Source organism: Schistocerca piceifrons, chromosome 1 (genome assembly GCF_021461385.2).
Source record: "Schistocerca piceifrons isolate TAMUIC-IGC-003096 chromosome 1, iqSchPice1.1, whole genome shotgun sequence".
Classification (NCBI taxonomy): domain Eukaryota; kingdom Metazoa; phylum Arthropoda; class Insecta; order Orthoptera; family Acrididae; genus Schistocerca; species Schistocerca piceifrons.
In genome coordinates, this window is record NC_060138.1 from 147,942,228 (window position 1) to 147,965,847 (window position 23,620).

The 23,620-nt window shown below is 40.6% G+C and overlaps 1 protein-coding gene across 1 annotated transcript in view; it reads right to left on the reverse strand.

Moving 5' to 3' along the window:
- Positions 1 to 341: 341 nt before the first annotated feature.
- The window catches only part of LOC124799883, a 190,904-nt gene continuing 167,625 nt past the window's right edge, over positions 342 to 23,620 (reverse strand). The window contains exon 10 of the mRNA XM_047262953.1: positions 342 to 776. Within this exon, the coding sequence (XP_047118909.1) occupies positions 761 to 776 (16 nt within the window). The 3' untranslated portion in view covers positions 342 to 760. The remainder of the gene's footprint in view (positions 777 to 23,620) is intronic.

The window sequence follows — 23,620 nt, forward strand, 5'->3', positions numbered from 1 at the left end:
CCTACACAAACAAAAGGGTTGTTTTGAATGTAAGTGCCTGTCATCAAAAATAAGACAAATATGTCTACATGGACATGATTAGTTTAAAAATTAGATTACAACAACTGTTTCAGTGTTCTCTTATGGCTCTCAAATATCAAATTTGTAACTCATCTGACTTTTTAATGTGCCATTACTGACACAAAAGATGTCCGCTGGGGCAGGTAGTTAACAAACACACCAGTACTAACTTCCGTATTGATACATATTTAGGATTATTAAGACTTGTTCTTTAAAATTAATTCTTGATGCAGCATAAGCAAATTTATATTATCTCTGCATTATCTCTCTCTCTCTCTCTCTCTCTCTCTCTCTCTCTCTCTCTCCCCCCTCCCCCCCTCCCTTTCTTTTCTACAGTGTCTAAACTTGTTCATTATCTACCTCACTCTTTATCATGTATGTATCAGTATGTGTCTTCTGTCTCTTAGCTGACATGTGTGACAATATTCTGTAATGGTCTGCATCATCAATTCAGCTTCATTATTGAAGCTATTCTTAATACCATATGGTAAATTAATACCACATGCCTACACACACACACACACACACACACACACACACACACACACACACTGGTGCATGCATGCATACAGGGAAAAATGTTATCCACTAATGCAAGATGCACATGCTCTAACATTTCTAGCCATAAGGATAGGACTTTCAGTTCAACCATCTTCAGAATACATAAATTTTCTTCTGGTGCACTGTTTCTATGTTGGTTTCATAACAGGATGCATCTGTAAAAATAAAAATCAGCTGCTTTTAGTTGACATATCTACCAAACTTGAGAGTTGTACTTCAAATGAGGTAATGGTACATGGAGTAAACAACAGAAATTCACAGCACATTGTAAAAAAAGGGTCAGGTAGAGGTACTGGGGCACAGATTCCACTTAGTACTTTGACCATTTCCTGGAACATGAACACATTGAATAATTGTAAAAACTCATCTAACTAAGAAAGCAGCTTGGATTAGCCACTATCAGATGCTACAGAATGAAGAAAATGAGCCAGCACATACAAGCAATGCCTCCAATGGTACAATGAAATTTACCAAGTGGGTGAGATAACCATCAAAGCTACATGGAGCCCAAATACTTTCACACGAAAGTGCAGGACTAGATGGAATTAACACAAAGTTACTAAAATATGGAGGACCAATTCTGGAACCACACACATTGAAAGTAATAAGCACTTTCTCGAAAACAAAGGTAATACCACAGAAAACTACCATGGAATAATTATTCATAATAAATGTTCCAACCTTTATGCCATATGAATTAACTACTGTCTTAGAAACACAGCACAATTATTATTAGTAGATGAGCAAAATGGGCTTACACAGGGAAGATCTTGTACTAACTATATTACTGTAATACGACAATCATAGGGAAAAAATGAAAGAGTTTAATATGGAAATATAGTTGACGTACTTTATGCATTATTTTAGAAAAATGAGGCTACCTAAAGCTCTTAATACAATTATCTGCATCAAGAAACAAACATCATAACCTGAGTAACGGGTTTTAAAGGAAAAGCCCTGTATATTTCGTAACTGGACTAAGCTGTATGTTTTCGATCAAGCCTGGTAACTTATTAGGCTGTGACTTAAGAATGCAGAACAAACTAAAACATCAGATGATATTTGGTACAACACACAGAACACTAGGCAACAAAGTGTGGAAAGAATCAAAAATAAAATTTTGTTATGTAATGGCTATATCCATTTTAACATAGGGATAAAAGTTATGGACACCATGAAAGCACGAAAAAATACATATGCAAGTCAATGATATGAAATTTATGAGATGCACAAAAAAGTGTCAGTCTGAGGGATCAGAGAAGCAATCAATATGTGGAAGTTGAGTCGGGAATGTATGCAGTTAATGAATTAATAAAACAAGAGTGTAAAATGGCTAGAACAAATGTACAGAAAGAAGATTAATCAAATAAGTATTGAACACACACACACACACACACACACACACACACACACACACACACACAAATACTACTACCACTACTACTACTACTACTACTACTACTACTACTACTACTAATAATAATAATAATAATAATAATAATATTGTAAAACAATTTTAAGGCATTGAATGAACAGTAGCTTTAGCTCCTTATATTGTGCATTCTACTTGTTCACAAATGCTACTTCATCTGCATGTAAACCAATAGTGTAGTAAGCCACTATTCATACAAACCATAGATTCTATTCATGATTCCATAGTATATGCATAAAATTGCTATGAAGATTCAGATTCTTTATTAGTCATTCAGCATTATTACATGCAATAGACTTCGTCAGTTCACTATTAATTTTACAAAATAAATTTTTACATATTTAAGTTGATATTGGGCATTTCTAAAAATTCTTCTAATGAATAGAATGGATTAGTTAACAAGAAGTTATGAACATTGTCTTTAAATAATTTGTCAGGCTTGATTGACCCATTTTTAGACAATTTGTTATATATTTTAATTGCCATATACTTATGACTATTGTTAGTTTTAGCTAATCTATTTTTTGGCAACAGCAGAGAAGTACAAGTTCTTGTATAGTAGCCATGGCTTTCATTTGTTACACTTAAATTAGGTAGTTCAGCAAGTATGTAGTTAACACTGTCAAGAATATATAAATTAGTTACTGTTAAAATGTTATATTTAATGAACAATGGTTTACAATGTGTTCTATTATCTATCTTAACCATTACTCTGATTGCTTTTTTCTGGATCACCATAATTTCATTTATTTTTCTGCTGTTTCCTCAGAGTATTAACCCATACCTTAAAACAGATTGAAAAAAGGCAAAGTACGCTGTCCTTACATACTCAAATGTCACACAACACATCAGTCTCTTCAACAAATATATAACTCTTGACAACCTAACCACTATGTGATCAACATGAGAGTTCCATGTTAGACTGTTGTCAAGTACAATACCTAAAAACTTTGCCTTTTGTTTTTCTATTTTTGTAGTCTTTGATAGACTGAACCACATATTCTGGGTCTTTTCCTCATTTAATAGCAGACCATTGGCATTAAACCATGATGTTGCATTTTCTTTTGCCAATTTCATATCACTTGCAAGGTTATCAAGTACATGGGTTACAGATAGAAAAGTTGTGTCATCTGCATACATATATGTCTTTACATCTATATTTCCTGGTAAGTCATTTATGTGTACAAGGAAAAGAGGTGGTCCCAATTTAGATCCCTGTGGCACTCCGTGTTGAACCTCGAGTATGTTTGACAGATGACTTCCTGAACTCACCACCTGGTTCCTTTTATTGAGGTATGATTTGATGAGTTTTAAACTTTTATCACATATTCCATAGTACTCAAGTTTAGAGAGCAGAAGTGAGTGGTCAACACAATCAAAAGCTTTGCTCAGATCACATAAGGTTACCTGTGCGTGACATGGTCCTCAAATGCTGCTAGAATGTCTCTGACTAAGAGCTCTATGGCATGTATAGCTGATCTTCCTTTTCTGTAACCAAACTGTGATGCACTTAACATACCATTTAGTTCTAGGTACTCATACATCTGCTTATGTATAATGCCTTCAAAGACTTTTCCTAGTACTGGAATTAGTGAAATTGGTCTGTAGTTTGCAGGATCTGATTTGACACCCTTCTTCAAGACTGGAGTTACCTTGGATAGTTTGAGAGGATCAGGAAAAAACCCTTCTATGTGACACAGGTTTATAGAATATGTTAATGGTGGTGCAAGCAGATGCTATCATAAATAACTATTAATTACTTCGTGTTTAGTTTGCTAAGTACTGTTAAGAATAAAGAAATGTTTACTATGGAACAAGGACATTAGCCTCCTTTCCATTCATTCATGTGTTCTGTAGATCTTTCGAAGAGGTAGAACCTTCAAGGGATAAGTTAAAGTATAAATAAACAAAAGACAAGCATGTACTACAAACTTGATCTGTACGCTGTATTAACAAGAAACTATCACTACACTCCTTACTGCTATTTGTGTTTGTGCCAGCTAAATTTAACATATTAAATTAGAAAGACAGCTGCTGTTTACCTCCTCCTTGTAATTTCATATTTATTTTATTACAATTTTTTCCTAAGAATATAGTTACTTACAACTGTAAACACGCAGTCCTGTTTGTAAAGTTGAAAGTGTTTAAGAAGAGGTAAAAAAAGACAATGGTGTGTGTGTGTGTGTGTGTGTGTGTGTGTGTGTGTGTGTAAGCACTGCTAATCACAAAAGCAATTCTGAGTTACCGAAGAGTTATTGTACTTATGTAGTTTCTAATCTGTGTTTTGAGTCTTATTATACTTCCAATAAAATGAACACAAAATAATAAAAAAACAACAGATTATGGGGCAAGAGCTCTAAAAAAACAAAATAAATACACTTATGTTTCAAGAAAACAAAAAACCTCATGGTGTACAAGTGCTTAAAGACAGTAGTACATTCAGCTTGTGGGATGGATGGAACTGAAACACTAGAAAACTGCAGAATTATGGAAAAAAGAAGAAATGGCAACAACAGGGTGCCAAGGAGAAACATTACATAGTGAGAACAACTGAGAAAAAGGTAAAGTCATATGTACTGTGTTGTGAAACTTCCAAAGCCACATATGACAAAGCAATTCACAAGAGAGAGGCTTCTTAAAGAATTCAGCAGTTGCTTCAAGAAGTTTTTAGTTTCAAGCACAATAAAACTACAAATATGGCTAGTAACATAAGTGCATTGCAGAATTGTCTCCAGTTAGAAAAGATGTCAGGTACTATGATTATACCCAAGATACCGTCTATTTTGCCAGATGAATTCAAACCTTTTCCTCCAGCATGTGACATGCCCAGTGGTGAGAAGAATATGGAAAATCTAAATTCAATTCTCTTAAGAGAAGAGGAATGACTGAAGAGTAATAATCAAGAAGAGAGTGTTGCGTTTGAGTTCATTTTAACACAAATAAAATAAAAGATCTAATTTGTAATCATTCTGGTGGACATGGGCATTTTGAAAGAGAATGCAAGAAGCCTAAGAAGGCTATATGCAAGAAAAACAATCAAAAAGAAGAAGAATACTACTTTAAAAATAAAAATCAAATTCAGAAACCAAAATCAAGATCTTTCAAGCCCTGCCCTCACTGCAAAAGGAAAAACCACAAAGAAGCAAGCTGTTGTTTTAAGAACAAGCACAACACAAAAATATCATTTTTAACTTTAGGAGGCATTAAAGAAGATCTAGTCATTCAAGAAAAGAAGACACACTACATCAGTGAAGACACTGGATGTATTTCATATGAATGTAACAAAGAAAAGATTTCACAAGAAGCCAATGAAAACGAAGATATAGTCATGGCTGCTGACAGTACAGGTATAGGACATGTGTAATGAAGTAGACAAGTTAGCAAATGTGAAATACTATGGTAGTGTTGTGAAAGTTGCCAAACATGGTGGATCAATGAAAACAGAAGCAGGAGGAAGGTGATAACGGTGTTCTCAAAGATGATTTGTATGTTCCTCAACTGAGTAGAAATCTATCTGTGAATGCCACTACTCAAAAAGATTGTACAATTGTGTTTACTAAACATTCTGTTCAAATATATAAAGTTAAAATCCTCATTTTGAGAAGACACAAAACAAGAAATGGATTATATGAAGTGAATATTAAATTAGGAATGCAACCACTACTGACGTAAAATGAAAAACAAGAATAACAGAATAAGTGAGATCATCCAGGCATACACTGTACTTCAATTGCCTGAAGCTTGTGAGAGAGCTAAGGTAACAAGAAAAATCATTTTCCACTGTGAGAGAAAGAGCACCTTAAATAATACATACCAATATCTGTTGGAAGATAGAATCCCCACATTTCATGGACACACATACTACACAACAGTATTAGATTATTTCACTCATTTTTGTGTAGGCTATTTGTTAAGATACAAGTCAGAGGATGCAAGATTAATAAGAAAATATGTCTTAGAAAGTGAAAATCAGTTCAATCTGAAAGTGTCGCAAATAAGATTTGATAAATATACCAACCATGAGTTTAAGGATTGGTGTGAAGGTACAGGAATTAAGCTGCTCAATAATACTCCTTATAGTCCTCAACTCAGTGGGAATGCAGAGAGACTAAATCTGACAATAATGAACAAGGCAAGAACTATGATATTCAATAGCAAACTGAAGAAACAACTATGGGGAGAGGCAATGTTCACAGTTATATACTTGATCAATAGGAGCCCTACTGTCAATCAAAGTGCCACATTTGCAGGAAAGTGGTCTGGGAAAAGGTCAAATCTGTCAAGACTTCAAATTTTTAGATCAAGAGTTTTTGCCAAAATTCTATGTCACTTGAATAAACTAGATGTAAAAACAAATCAACACATATTTGTTGGTTATGCTCCAAATGGCTACAGACTGTTTGGTACAGAAAGAAGAAATATTGTTGTATTAGGAAATGTTGAATTTGAACACAGAATGACAAAAGAGGCACTACAGAAAAAAAATCTTGTTATTGGCCGGCTACCAATTAACAATCAAATAAATGAAATTCAGGACCAAGAAACTGAAGGACAAGAAAATCCAGAAGAAAGAGCATGCACTGAAGACCCAAGAAACTGCAACCTTAGGGATAGAATCAATTTGAAGAAATATTTAAAATAAGATGATTATGAAACAGCACCACTTACATATGAAGAATGTGTTAATGATCCAGGCAAAAAAAAAAAAAAAAAAAAAAAAAAGGTTAACAGCAATAGAAGAAGAAAAGAAATCTATTGAACAGAATGAAACATGGAAGTTGGTCAATAAAGAGGGGGAAAAAGGGAGAGATATTAATGAGCAAATGAATCTTTAAAGTCTAACATGATGGTCGACATATAGCTAGACTAGTTATCAGAGGTTGTCAAAAAGAACAGGATATAGATTTCAAGGAATTATTCAGACTCTTGTTTGCTCTGGCAGCAGAGAAAAATTTCCATATAAGAGTTTTTTTTATATAAAAACAGCATTTTTGTATGGGAAACTTGGTAAAGAGATTTTTATAAAGGATAAAAAGTAGCTGGAAAAAATTATGTTTTGAAGAAATCTCTGTGTGAACTTAAAACAAGCTCATCCAGATGGAATAAGACTGACAGATTTCATAAAAACAGAAGGACTAATTCACTGAAGTCAGATCAGTCCATATTTAAAGATGTAACAGAAGAAATGTACATGGCTATACATGTTGATGATGGAATCATAATGCGAAAAGACTTGGAGAAAATTGAAAATATGCTTAAGGAACTTTAAAAAAATTTGAAATAGTTGTGGTAGAAAATCCAGATATGCACATAGGAGTACAAATAATGAATATTTCTACATCAAAAACACTATGTGAAGAAAGAACTAAAAAAATTCAATATGACTAAGGCCACAAGTGAAGAAAATGAAAAAGATGAACACATTAAATTTCTATATTGTGAAGCCATAGGAAGCCTTCTGTGATTGTCATGTAAAACTGGACTAGATCTTGGATTTACAGTTAATTATGAGATTTGCTTCACAGACCTTAAGAAACAGGGTTACCAAAATGTAAAAAGAACTCTGAGATACCAACAAGATTCCAAGAATTATGGCCTTTTCCATACGAAGAAAGAAGATGAATGTGACACTATTCATCAAAATGTCTTTTGTGATGCTAATTATGCACAGGATTTACCAGAAGAGTACACCTGCACACATTGTTCTTTATAACGGTGCCCCCATTAATTGGTGTTCCAAGAAGCAAAGTGCAACAGCTACAGCAACAACTGAAGCAGAATATGTTTCAGAAGCAGAATGCACCAAAGAAATAAAATACATCAATACCCTACTACAAGCCTTAGCCAGAGGAGAAATGAAGATGCATCTCCATGCAGATAATCAAAGGGCTATCCACATGATCACATCAGGTCATTAATTAGATGAAGCAAACACATAGATGTGAAATTTCACTATGTTTGTGAACAGTAAAGAGAAGGGTTGTTTGGGATAAATTATCATAGTACAGGACAACAATTAGCAGACATGACGACCAAAGCTCTGCAATGGTCACAGTCTGAGTAATTTAGAAATGCTATTATGAAACCGTTACTATTATTCATTTTTTTAGAAAAATATTGACAATTGTTTACTGTGTGATTGATTAAAATTGTGAAACTTATAGTTTAGATTAGATTAGGTTTATTTTCAATCCAATTGATCCATAGTGAGGAGGTCCTCCAGGATGTAGAACATGTCAGAAAAACAATAATACATGACAAATATTTACAACTCAAACAAATAAGCTAATGTACCATTCCACAGGTCCCAAGTGGAATGATCGTCATTTTTTTTTTTATGAACACTATGTGAAAGAATAATTTTACAAACACTAATGCACTGAATTTAAAATAAAAAAAAGGTTTTTTATTTATAAGGTAATAAACATGTAATAGAACTACTATAATACCTATTTACAATGAACACATTACTGCAGTGAAATGGTGATTGTACTCACACACACACACACACACACACACACACACACACACACACACTTATTTACAGGGAACACATTACTGCACTGAAATTGTGCAAAAGATATATACATACAAATTAGTTGGTTCTACTGAGAAATTCATCAATGGAGTAGAAGGAGTTTGCCACCAATAAATCCTTTAGGCTTCTCTTAAACTGAATTTCACTGGTTGTTAAGCTTTTTATGGCTGCTGGCGAGTAATTGAAAATGTGTGTTCCTGAATAAGATTATTCTTATTTCTATTATTGATTCCATGAATTGAGCTGTTGGTTTGAAAAAGTGATGTATTTTTAATGACAAATTTCATTAAGAAATAAATATATTGGGCAGCAGTAGTTAGTATCCCTAGTTCCCTACACAGGCTTCTGCAGGATGTTCTTGAGTTCACACCACATATAGCTCTTACTGCACGTTTTTGTGCCCGAAAAACTTTAGCTTGACTTAATGAATTACCCCAAAAAATAATCCCATATGATATTATGGAAAGAAAGTAAGCGTAGTATGCCAGCTTTTTCATTTAATGTCCCCTAAGCCTGACACAATTCGCATTGCAAATAGAGATTTGTTAAGACGCTTCAGCAGCTCTGTGGTGTGCTCCTCCCAGTTGAATTTATTATCAAGCTGTAATCCCAAGAATTTAACACTGTCCACTTCTTCTATCTGCTCGTCATCGTACGTTAGGCACATACTCATGGGGCACTCCTTACAAGTTCTGAACTGCATGTATTATGTTTTTTCAAAGTTTAGTGACAAAGAATTGGCTAGGAACCAGTGATTAATGTCCACAAATATTTTATTAGCCTATCTTTCTAAGACTACACTTGATTTGCTATTTATTGCAATGTTTGTATCATCGGCAAACAAAATGAACTTGGCATGTGGTAATGTTACAAATGAAAGGTCACTGATATACACAAGAAAAAGTAAGGGCCCTAAAATGGAACCTTGTGGGACCACACACGTAATTAGTTACCACACATGTAATTAGTTCCCAGTTGGATGATGCTTGATAGGTTAATACATGTCTCTTTCCTAATAACACCCTTTGTTTCCTGCCGGAGATATAAGATTTGAACCATTTTGCAGCATTTCATGTTACACTATAATATTGTAACTTACTTAAAAGGATATTGTGATTTGCACAGTCAAATGCCTTTGACAGATCACAAAATATACCCGTTGCCTACAGTTTTTTGTCTAGTGAATTAAGTACATTTTCACTGTGTAGATGGCCTTCTCAATATCAGAACCCTTTGGGGGAGATGGTTATAAGGGCGATTGTACAGTACTTTTTCTAAAAATTTTTGAGAATGCTGGCGAAAGGGAAATCTGATGTTATTTCTTAATCTCCCTTCTTAAACAGTGGCTTAGCTTCGGCATATTTCAACCATTCAGAAAATATTCCACTGATAAACAACTGGTTACACAGATACCTTAATATGTTACTTAACTCAGAATCACATTCTTTAATTAACTTTGTTGATATTTCATAATACCCACTAGATGTTTTTGATTTTAAAGATTTTATGATGGACATTATTTCTGCCGGGGTAGTGAGAGTCAAATTCATATTATGGAAGTTACTTGAAATGTCTGGTCTGAGGTATTACATAGCAGCATCTACAGAATTTGACAACCCCATCTTTTCAGTAACAGTTATAAAATGTTTTTTGAAAAGTTCTGCAACACTATACATATCTGTCACCAATGTATCATTTACTCTTGATGCTATTTGTTCCTCTTCATGTCTGGTTCTACCAGTCTCCTCCTTTACTATACCTCCTATTGTCTTTATTTTGTTATCTGATATGACTATCTTTTCCTTGTAATATATTTGCTTTGATGTCCGTATTACAGTCTTCAATGTTTTGCAGTATTTCTTGTAATGTGCTATAGCATCAACATCAGAACTGTTTCGGATTGACAGATACAGTTTTCTTTTTGTTTTACAAGATACCCCTATTTCTTGAGTAATCCATGGCTTCTTTGTAGACTTTGCTCTAACCTTGGTTAGTTTTTGGGGAAAACAGTGTTCAAATAAGGTAAGCACTTTATTAGCAAAAGTGTTATATTTTTCATTCATGCCATGAGCACTGTAAACATCAGTCCGCTGAATGTCTCTGAGGAGTGTCCTAAACTGAGAGGCCATTGACTATTGGTTTTGTAATATAATTTTGTTTACTGGACTTTTCTATAAAGATATTACCAATGGCTGTTTGTGAGCAATTGAGTACCCTAGTGGGGAACTTTATAGTGGGAATTAAGTTGAATGATAGTGTTACTAACTCAAATAAGTTCTTATTGTCTTTAAGGAAATCTACATTGAAATCACCAGCACCCACTATTTCTTCATTTTTGCTTGTTAAATGGGCCAGTACAGCTTCAAGGTGGTTTATGAACAGATTAAAGTTACCTGCAGGTGCTTGATATACACTTAATATAAAGAAGGATTTTTTTGAGAAATTCTACTTCTGTTGCACATGCAAAATTTATGAATTTCTATGTTCTTAAATTTATGACAGTTCCTGATGAATGTGGAAGCTCCTCCTTTCTCCATTTCTGCTCTACAAAAGTGAATGCTAACCTAAACCCTGTAACACTTCAAAGTTCTATACCAGTGGTCACATGATGTTCAGAGAGGCAGATTATGTCAGCTGGGTTTGAGGACTCTGATTCATCTAATTCATTAATTTTATTTCTCAGTCCTCAAATATTTTGATGCAAAAAAGATAGCTGACATTTCACATTGACTGAGTTAAAATTGGGTAGAGTTGAAGTATCTGCTGACTGTTGAAAATTCTTAACCAATAGCTGTTTATGCAGATGTAATAAGCTAGAATTATGTTTTTTTGGTTTCTTACTCAAACTGAAACTTTGTCTCAGTCCTAAATTCTCTTAAAATTTTGTTTCTTTCTGTCCTCCCTATCCTAAAAAAAAGCATCTTTTCTGAACACTATAACCACTTTATCACTCATGACAGTGCCTCCCCCTTTTAACTTTCCTGCTATTTTCCCAGGCAGTTTACCCTACCCTTTCCTGTTGAAGTGAAGGCCATGCCTAGTATAATTCCACCTACTGACAGAATCAACAGGAACCACACCAATGTGTGACCCTGCACCCAACAAAAGCAGCCGTTCCAACTCCAAACTAACTCTCTCAGCAGAAGAGTTCAAATGAGGTCGGTCATGGCGCCCAAGAACAGATACAAACTCAACACTAGTATGCTTCGATGCTAATGCAATCTTTGCCAGGTCACAGTCTATACTGTACCCAGTATCTCTGTCACTACTATTACCTGCCCCACCCACTATAACCACAGTGTCTTAGTGAAATCTTTGCAAAGAGATCCTAAATCCTCTGTCACCTGCTCCAGACCAGCATTAGGTATAAAAAAATTGGTGACCTGGTATTATGATCCTAGTTCATCCTGAAAAAGTTGGACAACACCGATTCCATGGGAACTACCTAACAACAACACTTTCTTTCTCTTTAATGATTTCCCTACATTCTCACTTTTCAATTTGTTGCTGAAAGTTTGTTGTGCCCTGTCTACACCTGCAAATTAAATTTATTGAAAAACCACCACTGCTTTTTTTTGGGGGGGGGGGGGGGGGAGATGCTGAAAGTGTTGAACAGGTAAAAAACAATGTTTATTGTGTGTATTTTAGGCATTGGCAATCACGAAAGGAGCAATGAGAGTTATCTAAGAGTTTATATACCAAAAAAAATCTCTGTATGGTTGGTTGTTATGGCACTGTACCAACTTATGTAGTTTCTAATCTGTGCTGTGAATCTTCTTACAAATCAAAAGGACACAAAAGAACAATAAACACAACATGCAACAAATTCTTATTTGTTATCATGCTGCTTTGTAGTGCTCCTCTCCTTTTCCATAACTTGTGACCTTCCCCCCCCCCCCCCCCCCCCCACTTCTTCACAGCCTTGGTGGCAGTCTTGTCATGCCTTCATTTAGTCCCTACATCTCCATTTAGTCCCTACATACTTCCCCAGACATCACTCTTCAGACCTGCTATACTTTCCCTTTCCCTGCCCCCTCCAGATTGGTGCTTTTGTTCCATGTGACAGTTGCATTCTAGTCTAAGCTGTTGGAGACGGCAGTCATGTGTGTGTAATGAATGCTTGCTTGTGTGTGTGTGTGTGTGTGTGTGTGTGTGTGTGTGTGTGTGTGTGTGTGTGAGATTGCAGACCGAGCGCCGCCACATGGCAGGTCTAGTCTAGAGAGACTCCCTAGCACTCGCCCAGTTGTACAGCCAACTTTGCTAGCAATGGCTCACTGTCTATAGACGCTCACATTTGCAGAGACGATAGTTTAGCATAGCCTTCAACTACATCATTTGCTACAATCTAGCAAGGTGTCATATTCAGTAATTACAATGAATTCTGAACAGACAATATTGTGAATCATATACCGTCAAGAGCGACGTTCATCATTAATGGATTAAAGTTAAGTATCAAACTAGCTACGTCCACTTTCTGAATTCTAACTCCTTGTCATGTTCCAGACCTCACGTCAGTATAGTTCTCCCCTCTTCACGCCAGCCTGCTGAGCTAAAACGCGTGCATTTCGGCCTCCAGTTGTAACACGGTGTTGGCTCTTCTGCCAACATTACATTGGCGATGAGTGTAAAAACGGTGTTCTTAACTATACTGACATATATCATTGTTCCTGCCCTGATTTCACTGTGTAATCGCTTCGCCACAATCTCCAGATGTACTGTCCGAATTTTATCGCTTACAGAATCAGCAGACGCAGGCATTCCTGGATGCCCTTGGACAGCTCGTCCAGGGTCAACGTGCTACGCAAAACAATGCGGCTGCTGCCGCTCCACTGCTAACGCAGCCACAACACACAGTTGCACCGCCCTTCCGACCTTTTGATGCTGCGCTGGAAAGCTGGACGGAGTGGTCACGCCAATTTGGATTCCATCTCGCCGCCTACAGAATTCAAGGGAACGAGCTGCAGCCTTTTCTTTTGTCGTCCGTCGGTTTGCAAACCTACCATGTGATAGTCAAATTATTTCCCCAACACGACGTAGCAACACTGTCCTACGAAGAAATTTTGTCTGCATTAGATGCATATTTCAAACAATCAGACAATCAGTCAATGTAGTTGTGAAACGGTATACCTTCTTTTGTACAAAACGTACGGCAGTTCAGACTAATCGGGAGTGGGTTGCAACCTTGCAAGGCCTTACTAGGGATTGTGCTATTGAGTGTCAATGTGGACTCCAATATTCAGATACTATGGTACGTGATGCAATTGCACAGAACATTTCTGATTTTGAAACTAGTCAATCCCTCCCTTCAAAAAGTGATGGACATATTGGATCGGCAGGACACACTTGACTTTGCTCAGGAATCATTTGAAACTTCGCCAGCCGTGTGTCAGGTTAACCAGCCCGCCAGGCGAGCTGCACGGAGCAGTAAACAGCCCTCACACCCGGCCGCGCCGCTGCCGCCAGGTTCTCAGCCATGTGTGCCGCACCGGCAAGCAAATGCTGTGCTCAAATCATGACCGCGGTGCGCTACTAAACACTCGCGTGAGAATTGCCCGTCACGCCAAGCTATTTGCTTTTACTGTAATAAAAAAGGACCTGTTCAGAGTGTTTGCCAGAAAAAGCTTGGATCGGAAACTCACAACCATTCCCAGCCCTTTGCTTCGCACCGGAATCGGAACTGAACCAAGGATACTCAGGCTCGCAAAACTTCGCCCATGGAAATGCATGTCGTTCATTCCACTCCGCCCAGTGCCACTCTCTCTAACAGTGACTGTGTTCGTCCCACAAAAAGTGTGCGTCGACATCGCCGGAACTCCCGTCAAGTTGCAAGTGTTTTGTACCAGTGTCAGTTCACATTGCATGAGACAGTCGCTCTTGTCGTCAGCAGGACAATAAACTTTTTGTAGACTTGGACATTAACGGCAAAGTGATACCATTCCAGCTCGATACCGGAGCTGCAGTTTCACTGATCAATCACTACACTTACAAACTGCTGGGCACACCTCCGTTGCGTGCCACAAATGTTAAGTTAACTAGCTATTCAGGTCAAAGGATCCCTGTGTTAGGACAGTGCAGCCTTCTTGCAACATACAAAGGACAAACAAAACTTGTGTCATTTTATGTCCTTTGTTCTTGTTCTGCAGTGAACTTTTTTGGTTTCGATTTATTTTAGTTGTTTCACTTGTCTATAGTAAATCAGGTTCTATCAGTGAACCAGACTGTGCCTTCCGAAAGGGTTTCTCGTCTATGTGAAGAATTTGCAGACATTTTTTCACCAGGCGTCGATTGCACTAAGAACTATAATGCACATTTGGAACTGAAAGTAAATGCGCAAGCGAAATTTTTCAGAGTGTGCAATGTTCCCCATGCATTGTGTGATGAGGTTGCAAAAACATTACACGATTTGGAATCACAAGGTGTAATTGAATGTTTGCAGGCTTCTCTCTGGGCATCACCCTTAGTCATTTTGCCAAAACCTTCGCGAAAATTGAGACGTTGCGTGGACTTCAAGGCGACAGTGAACCCACAACTCATGATTGCAACTTTTCCTTTACCCCGACCGGAAGATCTTTTTGACAAACTGTGCCCGGGCAAATATTTTTCGAAGTTGGACCTAGCAGATGCGTACTTGCAAATACCAGTGGATGAAGAATCCCAGCTTGTTTTGGTGGTTAACACCCATCTTGGTTTATATCAATTCAAACGACTGCCATTCAGGTGTGCATCTGCCCCTGCATTGTTTCAGCAATACCTACAAACTGTTTGTGCGTCAGTCCCTACTGCAGCAAACTATCTGGACGATATTGTGATCTCCGGAAAGACAGAAGAAGAACATTTAGCCGATCTCGGAACATTATTTGAGGTCTTGCGACATAATGGTCTTCGCTTACGGAAGGACAAACGTGTGTTTTTTGCTAGTGACTTGTCATACCTCGGCCATGTACTCAATGCCCAAGACATACATCCCAGTCCCGCACACCTCCGTGCCATACAAGACTTGCCTTCGCTGCAGAATTTGAAGCAGCTACAGAGAGTGCTAGGAAAAATCAACTATTATCATAAATATGTGCCGCATGCCTCTTTCATTTCAGCTCCGCTTCATCGCTTAAGCCGTAAAGGTGTTCCGTTCGTCTGGACGACCGAATGCGATCGCGCCTTTCACCGGTTGAAATTGGCGTTGCTTTACAATACTTGCCTTACGCCATACGATCCCCGGAAGCCCCTTTTGTTAATGGTGGATGCATCGGATTTCAGGATGGGTGCTGTGCTTGCGCACAAAGATGGCTCGCACGATCGCCCTATTGCCTTTGTGTCCAAATTGCTCTCGTCTGCGCAAAGAAATTGTTCACAGATCGAGAAAGAAGCATTGGCTCTCGTATTTGGTGTTACAAAGTTTCACGACTTCTTGTATGGTCGTCACTTTACCATAATCATAGACCACAAACCTTTGACATCGCTTTTTCATCCGAACAAGCCTGTACCTCCACGTACAGTGCAGAAATTCATTCACTGGTCTATTTTCCTCTTGCAGTACCGCAACAATATCTAGTATCGGTCCACTGTTATGCACGGAAACGCCGATGCGTTGTCGCATTTGCCTGTTGCTGAGGATAGGGCATTCGATTCCTCCAAACTTGCTTGCATGTTCATTGATTCGGAAACCGATGACGTGGTCAAATCGTTTCCGATTGATTTTCATTGTGTAGCTACAGCCACAACTGCCGACCCTGTCCTTGCTACCGTTCTGCATTTTGTTGCTACGCAATGGCCCTTGTCAAAGTCATGGATCGGGGACCGGTTGGTACGCCGATTTTTTGCTCACAAGGTGAGACTTTTTGTTCGTCGTGGTGTTTTGCTGTTGCGTTCTCATAATGATCAGTCCAGGGTCGTGGTCCCACATTCATTACAGTCCTCTGTCTTAAAAGCTTCTCCACCAAGGACATTGGGGTATAGTGAGAACGAAACAACTTGCTCGTCAGCACTGTACTTGGTTCGGAATCGATGCCGCGATTACAAATATGTGCTCTTCTTGCATGGTGTGTGCCGAACACTAAACAGCACCACCGCGGAAATTCTTTGCATGGCCAAAAGCCACTTTCCCTTGGCTACCCTTACACATCGATTTTGCTGGTCCATTCTGGAATGCTCGATGGTTGGTTGTGATAGATTCATTCAGTAATTTGCCTTTTGTTGTCCGGATGTCTTCCATGACATCATCTGCCACCATCCAAGTGTTATCTGCTATCTTTTGCATTGAAGGTCTTCCACAGACAATTGTTTCTGACAATGGCCCACAATCCATGTCCACAGAATTTCAGTCATTCTGAAAGGCAAATGGTATTCAACATCTGACGTCCGCACCGCTTTCACCACAGTCAAACGGTGCCGCTTAACGATCAGTCAGGACTTTAAAGTCACAGATAATAAAGTTGAAAGAGTCGCATGCTCAGGAGGACGCGTTATTGCTCTTTTTGTCCTCGTATCACTCTCAGTTCCGAGATGGTCGCTCGCTGGCTGAGTTGCTCCACGGTCGCCATCATCGAACCTTGATGTCTTTGCTACATCCGCCGCATCCGGTTCCTGTGCAGCGGCAGACACCTGCTTTTGCCCCAGGCGACTTTGTCTACTACCGCCACTATCGAGGTTCACAGCGTTGGCTCAAAGGGCACATTCTTCGCTGCCTCGGACGCGCTATTTATTAGGTTTTGGGGGCCTCTGGTGAGGTGCGCCGGCATCTCAATCAGCTGCGCCTCTGCCGTCACACGGGATCTGCCGCTCACAGTCTGCTTTCAGCGACTGTGCCGTCCAGTCAGTGCCCTGGGGACCCATCTACTGGCTCGTCTCAGCCCCAGGTGTTACTGACGCTGCCTTCCATTTTGCCCCATGGCGACGCGCCGCCGCCGCTGCCTTTTCTGCTGCTGGCGATGTACGCAGTGGATGTGTCGCTGCAGCCGCCGGGCGCCCCCCTGGGTCATGTGCCGCCGATCACTCCCCGGGACCAGTTGTCCTCCGACATGGAACTCTTGCCCGCTCCGGACCATATGTCGTCTTCGCCTGTCGGGTGCCCCGGCCCGATGGATTTCGACCCTTCGGCCCCTCCTGTCTCTCTACGGGCGCATACACCGCATGTTGGCGTGCACCCTGGAGTAGGTTTCCAGGTGTTCCCTAGCTCCCTGGGGTCCAAATGGCAGGGTGCAGGTGGCACTGCTTCACCTGTTGTTAGGCTCCCCACCTCGTCGCATACGTCAACATGGGGTCCTCCCCATGGCGGGTGGAGGCCTTATATCACAACCGTCCGCCGATTTGGGGGGGAGGAATGTGGTGTAACCGCCAGACACCACACTTGCTAGATGGTAGCCTTTAAGTCGGCCGTGGTCTGTTAGTATACGTCGGACCCGCATGTCGCCACTATCAGTGATTGCAGACCGAGCACCGCCACACGGCAGGTCTAGTCTAGAGAGACTCCCTAGCAGTTGTACAGCCGACTTTGCTAGCGATGGCTCACTGTCTACAGACGCTCTCATTTGCAGAGACGACAGTTTAGCATAGCCTTCAGCTACGTCATTTGCTACGACCTAGCAAGGTGCCATATTCAGTAATTACAATGAATTCTGAACAGACAATATTGTGAATCATGTATCGTCAAGAGCGACGTTCATCATTAATGGATTAAACTTAAGTATCAAACTAGCTATGTCCGCTTTCTGAATTCTAACTCCTTGCCATGTTCCAGATCTCACGTCAGTATAGTTCTCCCCTCCTCACGCCAGCCTCCGTGAGCTAAAACGCGTTGTAACACGGTGTTGGCTCTTCTGCCAACACCGCACTATCAATGAAGGATATCACTGCATCACACACACCTAACCTATAAGTTTTTATGCCAAGAAAGACTCACAATATTGTTAAATGCCTCTTTAACACTGTGTGTCTTTCCATGGAGACATATGAGCAAGGAATATTTCATAACCAATTAAGCCGATCTGTGATAAACAGGTCCAAAGAGAACATTAGCAAAAGCACAGCCTTCTATATCACATACACTCCTGGAAATTGAAATAAGAACACCGTGAATTCATTGTCCCAGGCAGGTGAAACTTTATTGACACATTCCTGGGGTCAGATACCTCACATGATCACACTGACAGAACCACAGGCACATAGACACAGGCAACAGAGCATGCACAATGTCGGCAATAGTACAGTGTATATCCACCTTTCGCAGCAATGCAGGCTGCTATTCTCCCATGGAGACGATCGTAGAGATGCTGGATGTAGTCCTGTGGAACGGCTTGCCATGCCATTTCCACCTGGCGCCTCAGTTGGACCAGCATTCGTGCTGGACGTGCAGACCGCGTGAGACGACGCTTCATCCAGTCCCAAACATGCTCAATGGGGGACAGATCCAGAGATCTTGCTGGCCAGGGTAGTTGACTTACACCTTCTAGAGCACGTTGGGTGGCACGGGATAGATGCGGACGTGCATTGTCCTGTTGGAACAGCAAGTTCCCTTGCCGGTCTAGGAATGGTAGAACGATGGGTTCGATGACGGTTTGGATGTACCGTGCACTATTCAGTGTCCCCTCGACGATCACCAGTGGTGTACGGCCAGTGTAGGAGATCGCTCCCCACACCATGATGCCGGGTGTTGGCCCTGTGTGCCTCAGTCGTATGCAGTCCTGATTGTGGCGCTCACCTGCACGGCGCCAAACACGCATACGACCATCATTGGCACCAAGGCAGAAGCGACTCTCATCGCAGAAGACGACACGTCTCCATTCGTCCCTCCATTCACGCCTGTCGCGACAACACTGGAGGCGGGCTGCACGATGTTGGGGCGTGAGCGGAAGACGGCCTAACGGTGTGCGGGACCGTTGCCCAGCTTCATGGAGACGGTTGCGAATGGTCCTCGCCGATACCCCAGGAGCAACAGTGTCCCTAATTTGCTGGGAAGTGGCGGTGCGGTCCCCTACGGCACTGCGTAGGATCCTACGGTCTTGGCGTGCATCCGTGCGTCACTGCGGTCCGGTCCCAGGTCGACGGGCACGTGCACCTTCCGCTGACCACTGGCGACAACATCGATGTACTGTGGAGACCTCACGCCCCACGTGTTGAGCAATTCGGCGGTACGTCCACCTGGCCTCCCGCATGCCCACTATACGCCCTCGCTCAAAGTCCGTCAACTGCACATACGGTTCACGTCCACGCTGTCGCGGCATGCTACCAGTGTTAAAGACTGCGATGGAGCTCCGTATGCCACGGCAAACTGGCTGACACTGACGGCGGCGGTGCACAAATGCTGCGCAGCTAGCGCCATTCGACGGCCAACACCGCGGTTCCTGGTGTGTCCGCTGTGCCGTGCGTGTGATCATTGCTTGTACAGCCCTCTCGCAGTGTCCGGAGCAAGTATGGTGGGTCTGACACACCGGTGTCAATGTGTTCTTTTTTCCATTTCCAGGAGTGTAGTTTCTGAAATTTGAATATATATCTGAAGGGATCAAAGATCAATGCAGACATCGTGTTGTGTGAAGTAAAATTTAGAAAATACACTCTACTGATTTATTACAAAAATTATGCACCAATATATTCATGAAAGTCCAAATATTTATATAGAGCAAGAAAGAAGAAAAGTGAGATTCCTCTTCCCCCCCCCCCCTTTTCTTCTTCTTCTCAAAAAAATTTGGGGTCTGATCTCATCTTAAATGGAACATATCAAAACTGCTTTGAAGAACACTGAGACTTTTCTGCTTCTTAGAGACCAAACTAAGAGCTTGTTGATCACTAGAGTGGTTCAGAGGCATTGGCTTGGGTGGTGTTGTATAAACTGCACAATATTTCCACAAGACTTATCTTCAGGTGCTACTGACGTACTTCTGTTGCTGGTCACCAATTTACACAATGGCACGTTAGAAAAGCATAGGCAACAGGATGTAGAGATGTACCATCATTGTAGATACCATCAACTCCCAGAGCCTCCTGCTGGAGAAATGGGCCATACCTGCATGCACAGTGTGCAAAAAGCCTGGACCCAAGCTGTGGAAGTGGGAATATGCACAAGGGCAAGGTATTGGAACCTGGCTCAACTGATTTGACCTAGATTCACCATGTTAACTTGTTGTACTCATTTGTATGTGGCCGATGGATGTCTTAATGCTGCCAATGCTTGTTCCTATGCTCTGCTGAGTTGAAACCCTGTGCTTCTGTTAAATAAGTGCTTAACTATACATATATGAATTGCTTCTTTAATGATAGGGTCCCAGTAAGTGCAAGTGGACAAGAGGATTTTGGTCTCTCTGTAGTTCAAGCTGTGTCCCATATCAAGACCGTGTTCACCAACAGCAGATTTTTCTGACTAACCCAATATGATCTGATGTCTATGTTCATCGCAGCTGTCTTCAACAGTGCAACATGTCTGGTTGATCTATAATTTCTCACACTGGCACATAATTTTATATATTCCTGGTCTCCTTAGATCTAGGTCATCTTTAACAAAACCCAGCATCATTTGCACTTGTGCCACAGGACAGAAAACACACTTAATTAAATATTTCTTAAACAGCCTTGCCAATTTTAAGGGTACACCACGACCATAAAGCAGAACACCATCCTCATGGAGTCCTCCATTTCTTCTGGCTGCTCTTGAGGTTTAGTGCATGCTGCCAAAATCCATTGCTTGTCAGAGTGCCCATTCTAGACAAGCACCCAGCAGGGATGGTTAATCTCTAATGGTATGGTCTCTGAATCAGTCAGCTCTAAGACTACGAACAAGAGCCTGTAATACACTGTTGCACTCCTGAACTGTGCCCAAGGAGCTCTCTTCATTTCTACAAACCATGATGTCCAGAAACAGGTGATTTCCATTTTTCTTCATGCTGTGTCCTGCCCACTCGTCTGATATACGGTGCCTAGGTAACCTGCTTTCTCACGTCGCTAGACAACAACTCAAGCAAATCATATTAATGAATTCTTACTACAGTAAGATAAATGACAATACTTAACTTTGACAATTTACAATGGTGGGTCACAAGCAATATGCAACAGACAAAATAAGAAAATCTCTTCAGTATACACAACTCCTAATACAAGTGAAACAATACAGTCCCTAAGTTGCTGCTGTAGAGCTCGTAAAACTGCTAGTCTTCAACTGGGCTGCAGCCACATGGCACAGCCCTTATGTTCTCTTAGCCTAGAAGCCGCTGCTGTCTTAGTGTTGTCCTGGGTCAGTCAGAGTACTATTGGCTGACGTCTTCTTCACAGCCCTCTCTGCTATACCATTCCTGACCATCATGCCAGCACTAGACTTTTACACCAGAACACTCCATTTTCATGGTGAAGCAGATGTTTGGCTGGGGATTTAAGTTGTTCCAAGAAATGAAAGAAGTGTTGCTGTCCTTTGTGGCCATACCACAAATGCATTGCCTATGTATCTCCAGAACCATTTCGGTTACGAAACTGCTGATTGAAGTGCTTTGTCCTTGAAGTCTTCCACAGAGAGTGGCTACTATGGGAGGAGGATGGCTATCCACAGCAAAACAACCAGTTTGTTGAAAATACTGGTCTCTAAGTAAATAGTAAGTTGAGGTAAGCATTTGTTTGAAAAGGTGTAAAATGCCCTCTATCAGTTTAGTTCCTGAACAAAGGATGAATTATGGAGAGGTGAAGATCCTCTCATCCACTCCATGTACTTAGGCTCCATCATTACAGAAGCAGTTGAAATATTCTGTATTTCTGTTAAGTTATTAGATACACACATCAACTCAGCAAAACATGAGGAACAGCATCAGTGGCACTGCAGCTTGTCAGACACAGACTTACAATGTGACACGTTAACACAGATGTGGACTCAAAGCTAGGACAGGTAAAATTGGGTGCTAAAAGCCTTGTCTGCAAGCATACACTGGGGTTCACAGCTTGTGGTAGGGTGTTTCCTGCGCCTGCTTGTGGATACTGCAGCCTGTTTCTCCAGCAGGACACTCTGGATGTTGATGGCCTCTAGAAATACATTACAGACCCACCCCTTGGCACCTGTTCATTTCTAATGAGCCGGCACAGTAACTGGCAAACCATGACAATGTATCAGTAGCACCTGAAGATTACAAGTAACTGCCTTGTGGCAATATCGCACAATTTACACAACACCAACCAATGCAACACCCGTGAAACATTGAAGCAGTTATTACATCAGGGAAGTTTCAAACACTATTGTTGATTGATCGCTCTTCTATCTTCACTACACAACAGCTAACTACTTGGGCTATTGTGATCTTCATCAGGTTTCAGGCAGGGGTTCACGATTGTATCTCAGACTAGATTTTATTAAAACGCATGAGGAGTTAGTTTTTGAGGTCAGCATTCCAAATTCACAACACGTCTTTGTACACTTTGTCTGGCACTGCTGTTGTATTGCAAGCCACATGTATCAAAAGGCTTCAACTCCTTCATACAAAAGTGATGCCCCTCATAGTTTTTGGCATTACTGGAGCTGAGGACCAACCTTATCCTCTCACCTAATTGCCATTTATTTTGGGATTCTGCCTAAACACAGAAAAAGGCTGTAAGTTTGTCATCAGCAAGTGGACTGTGAGAGAACTTTCTCAATACCACATACCTGCCCTGAAAGCTAAATGGCACCCCCCCCCCCCCCTCCCCAAAATCAATCCATCAGGGGCTAGCCATCTACGAGGATTAACAGACATCAGCCCTATGGATGACAACAGTGACAAGTTCTACCATGTCCTGGATACTGGATCTGTATTCAAATACAGCTAGCACTAAAGCATCCAGGTGGTGCCTCTAACAATTTAGGTGACTTGGCAGCATGTGCTGAAGCACCGATAAACTGGTAGTGGATCCACATGAGAAAATTGACACTAGGAGGGCAAATCCTCTGCCACTTCTCAAAGGACAGTATCAGACAGTAATAAACAGCGAAATGTTGGGTTTATCAATGGAGATGATCTGTCAGTAGTATGAAGTGTGTCATTTTCTTTCAGTTGACATGACAGACATCATCCGAAAAGAGGAGCATTGGT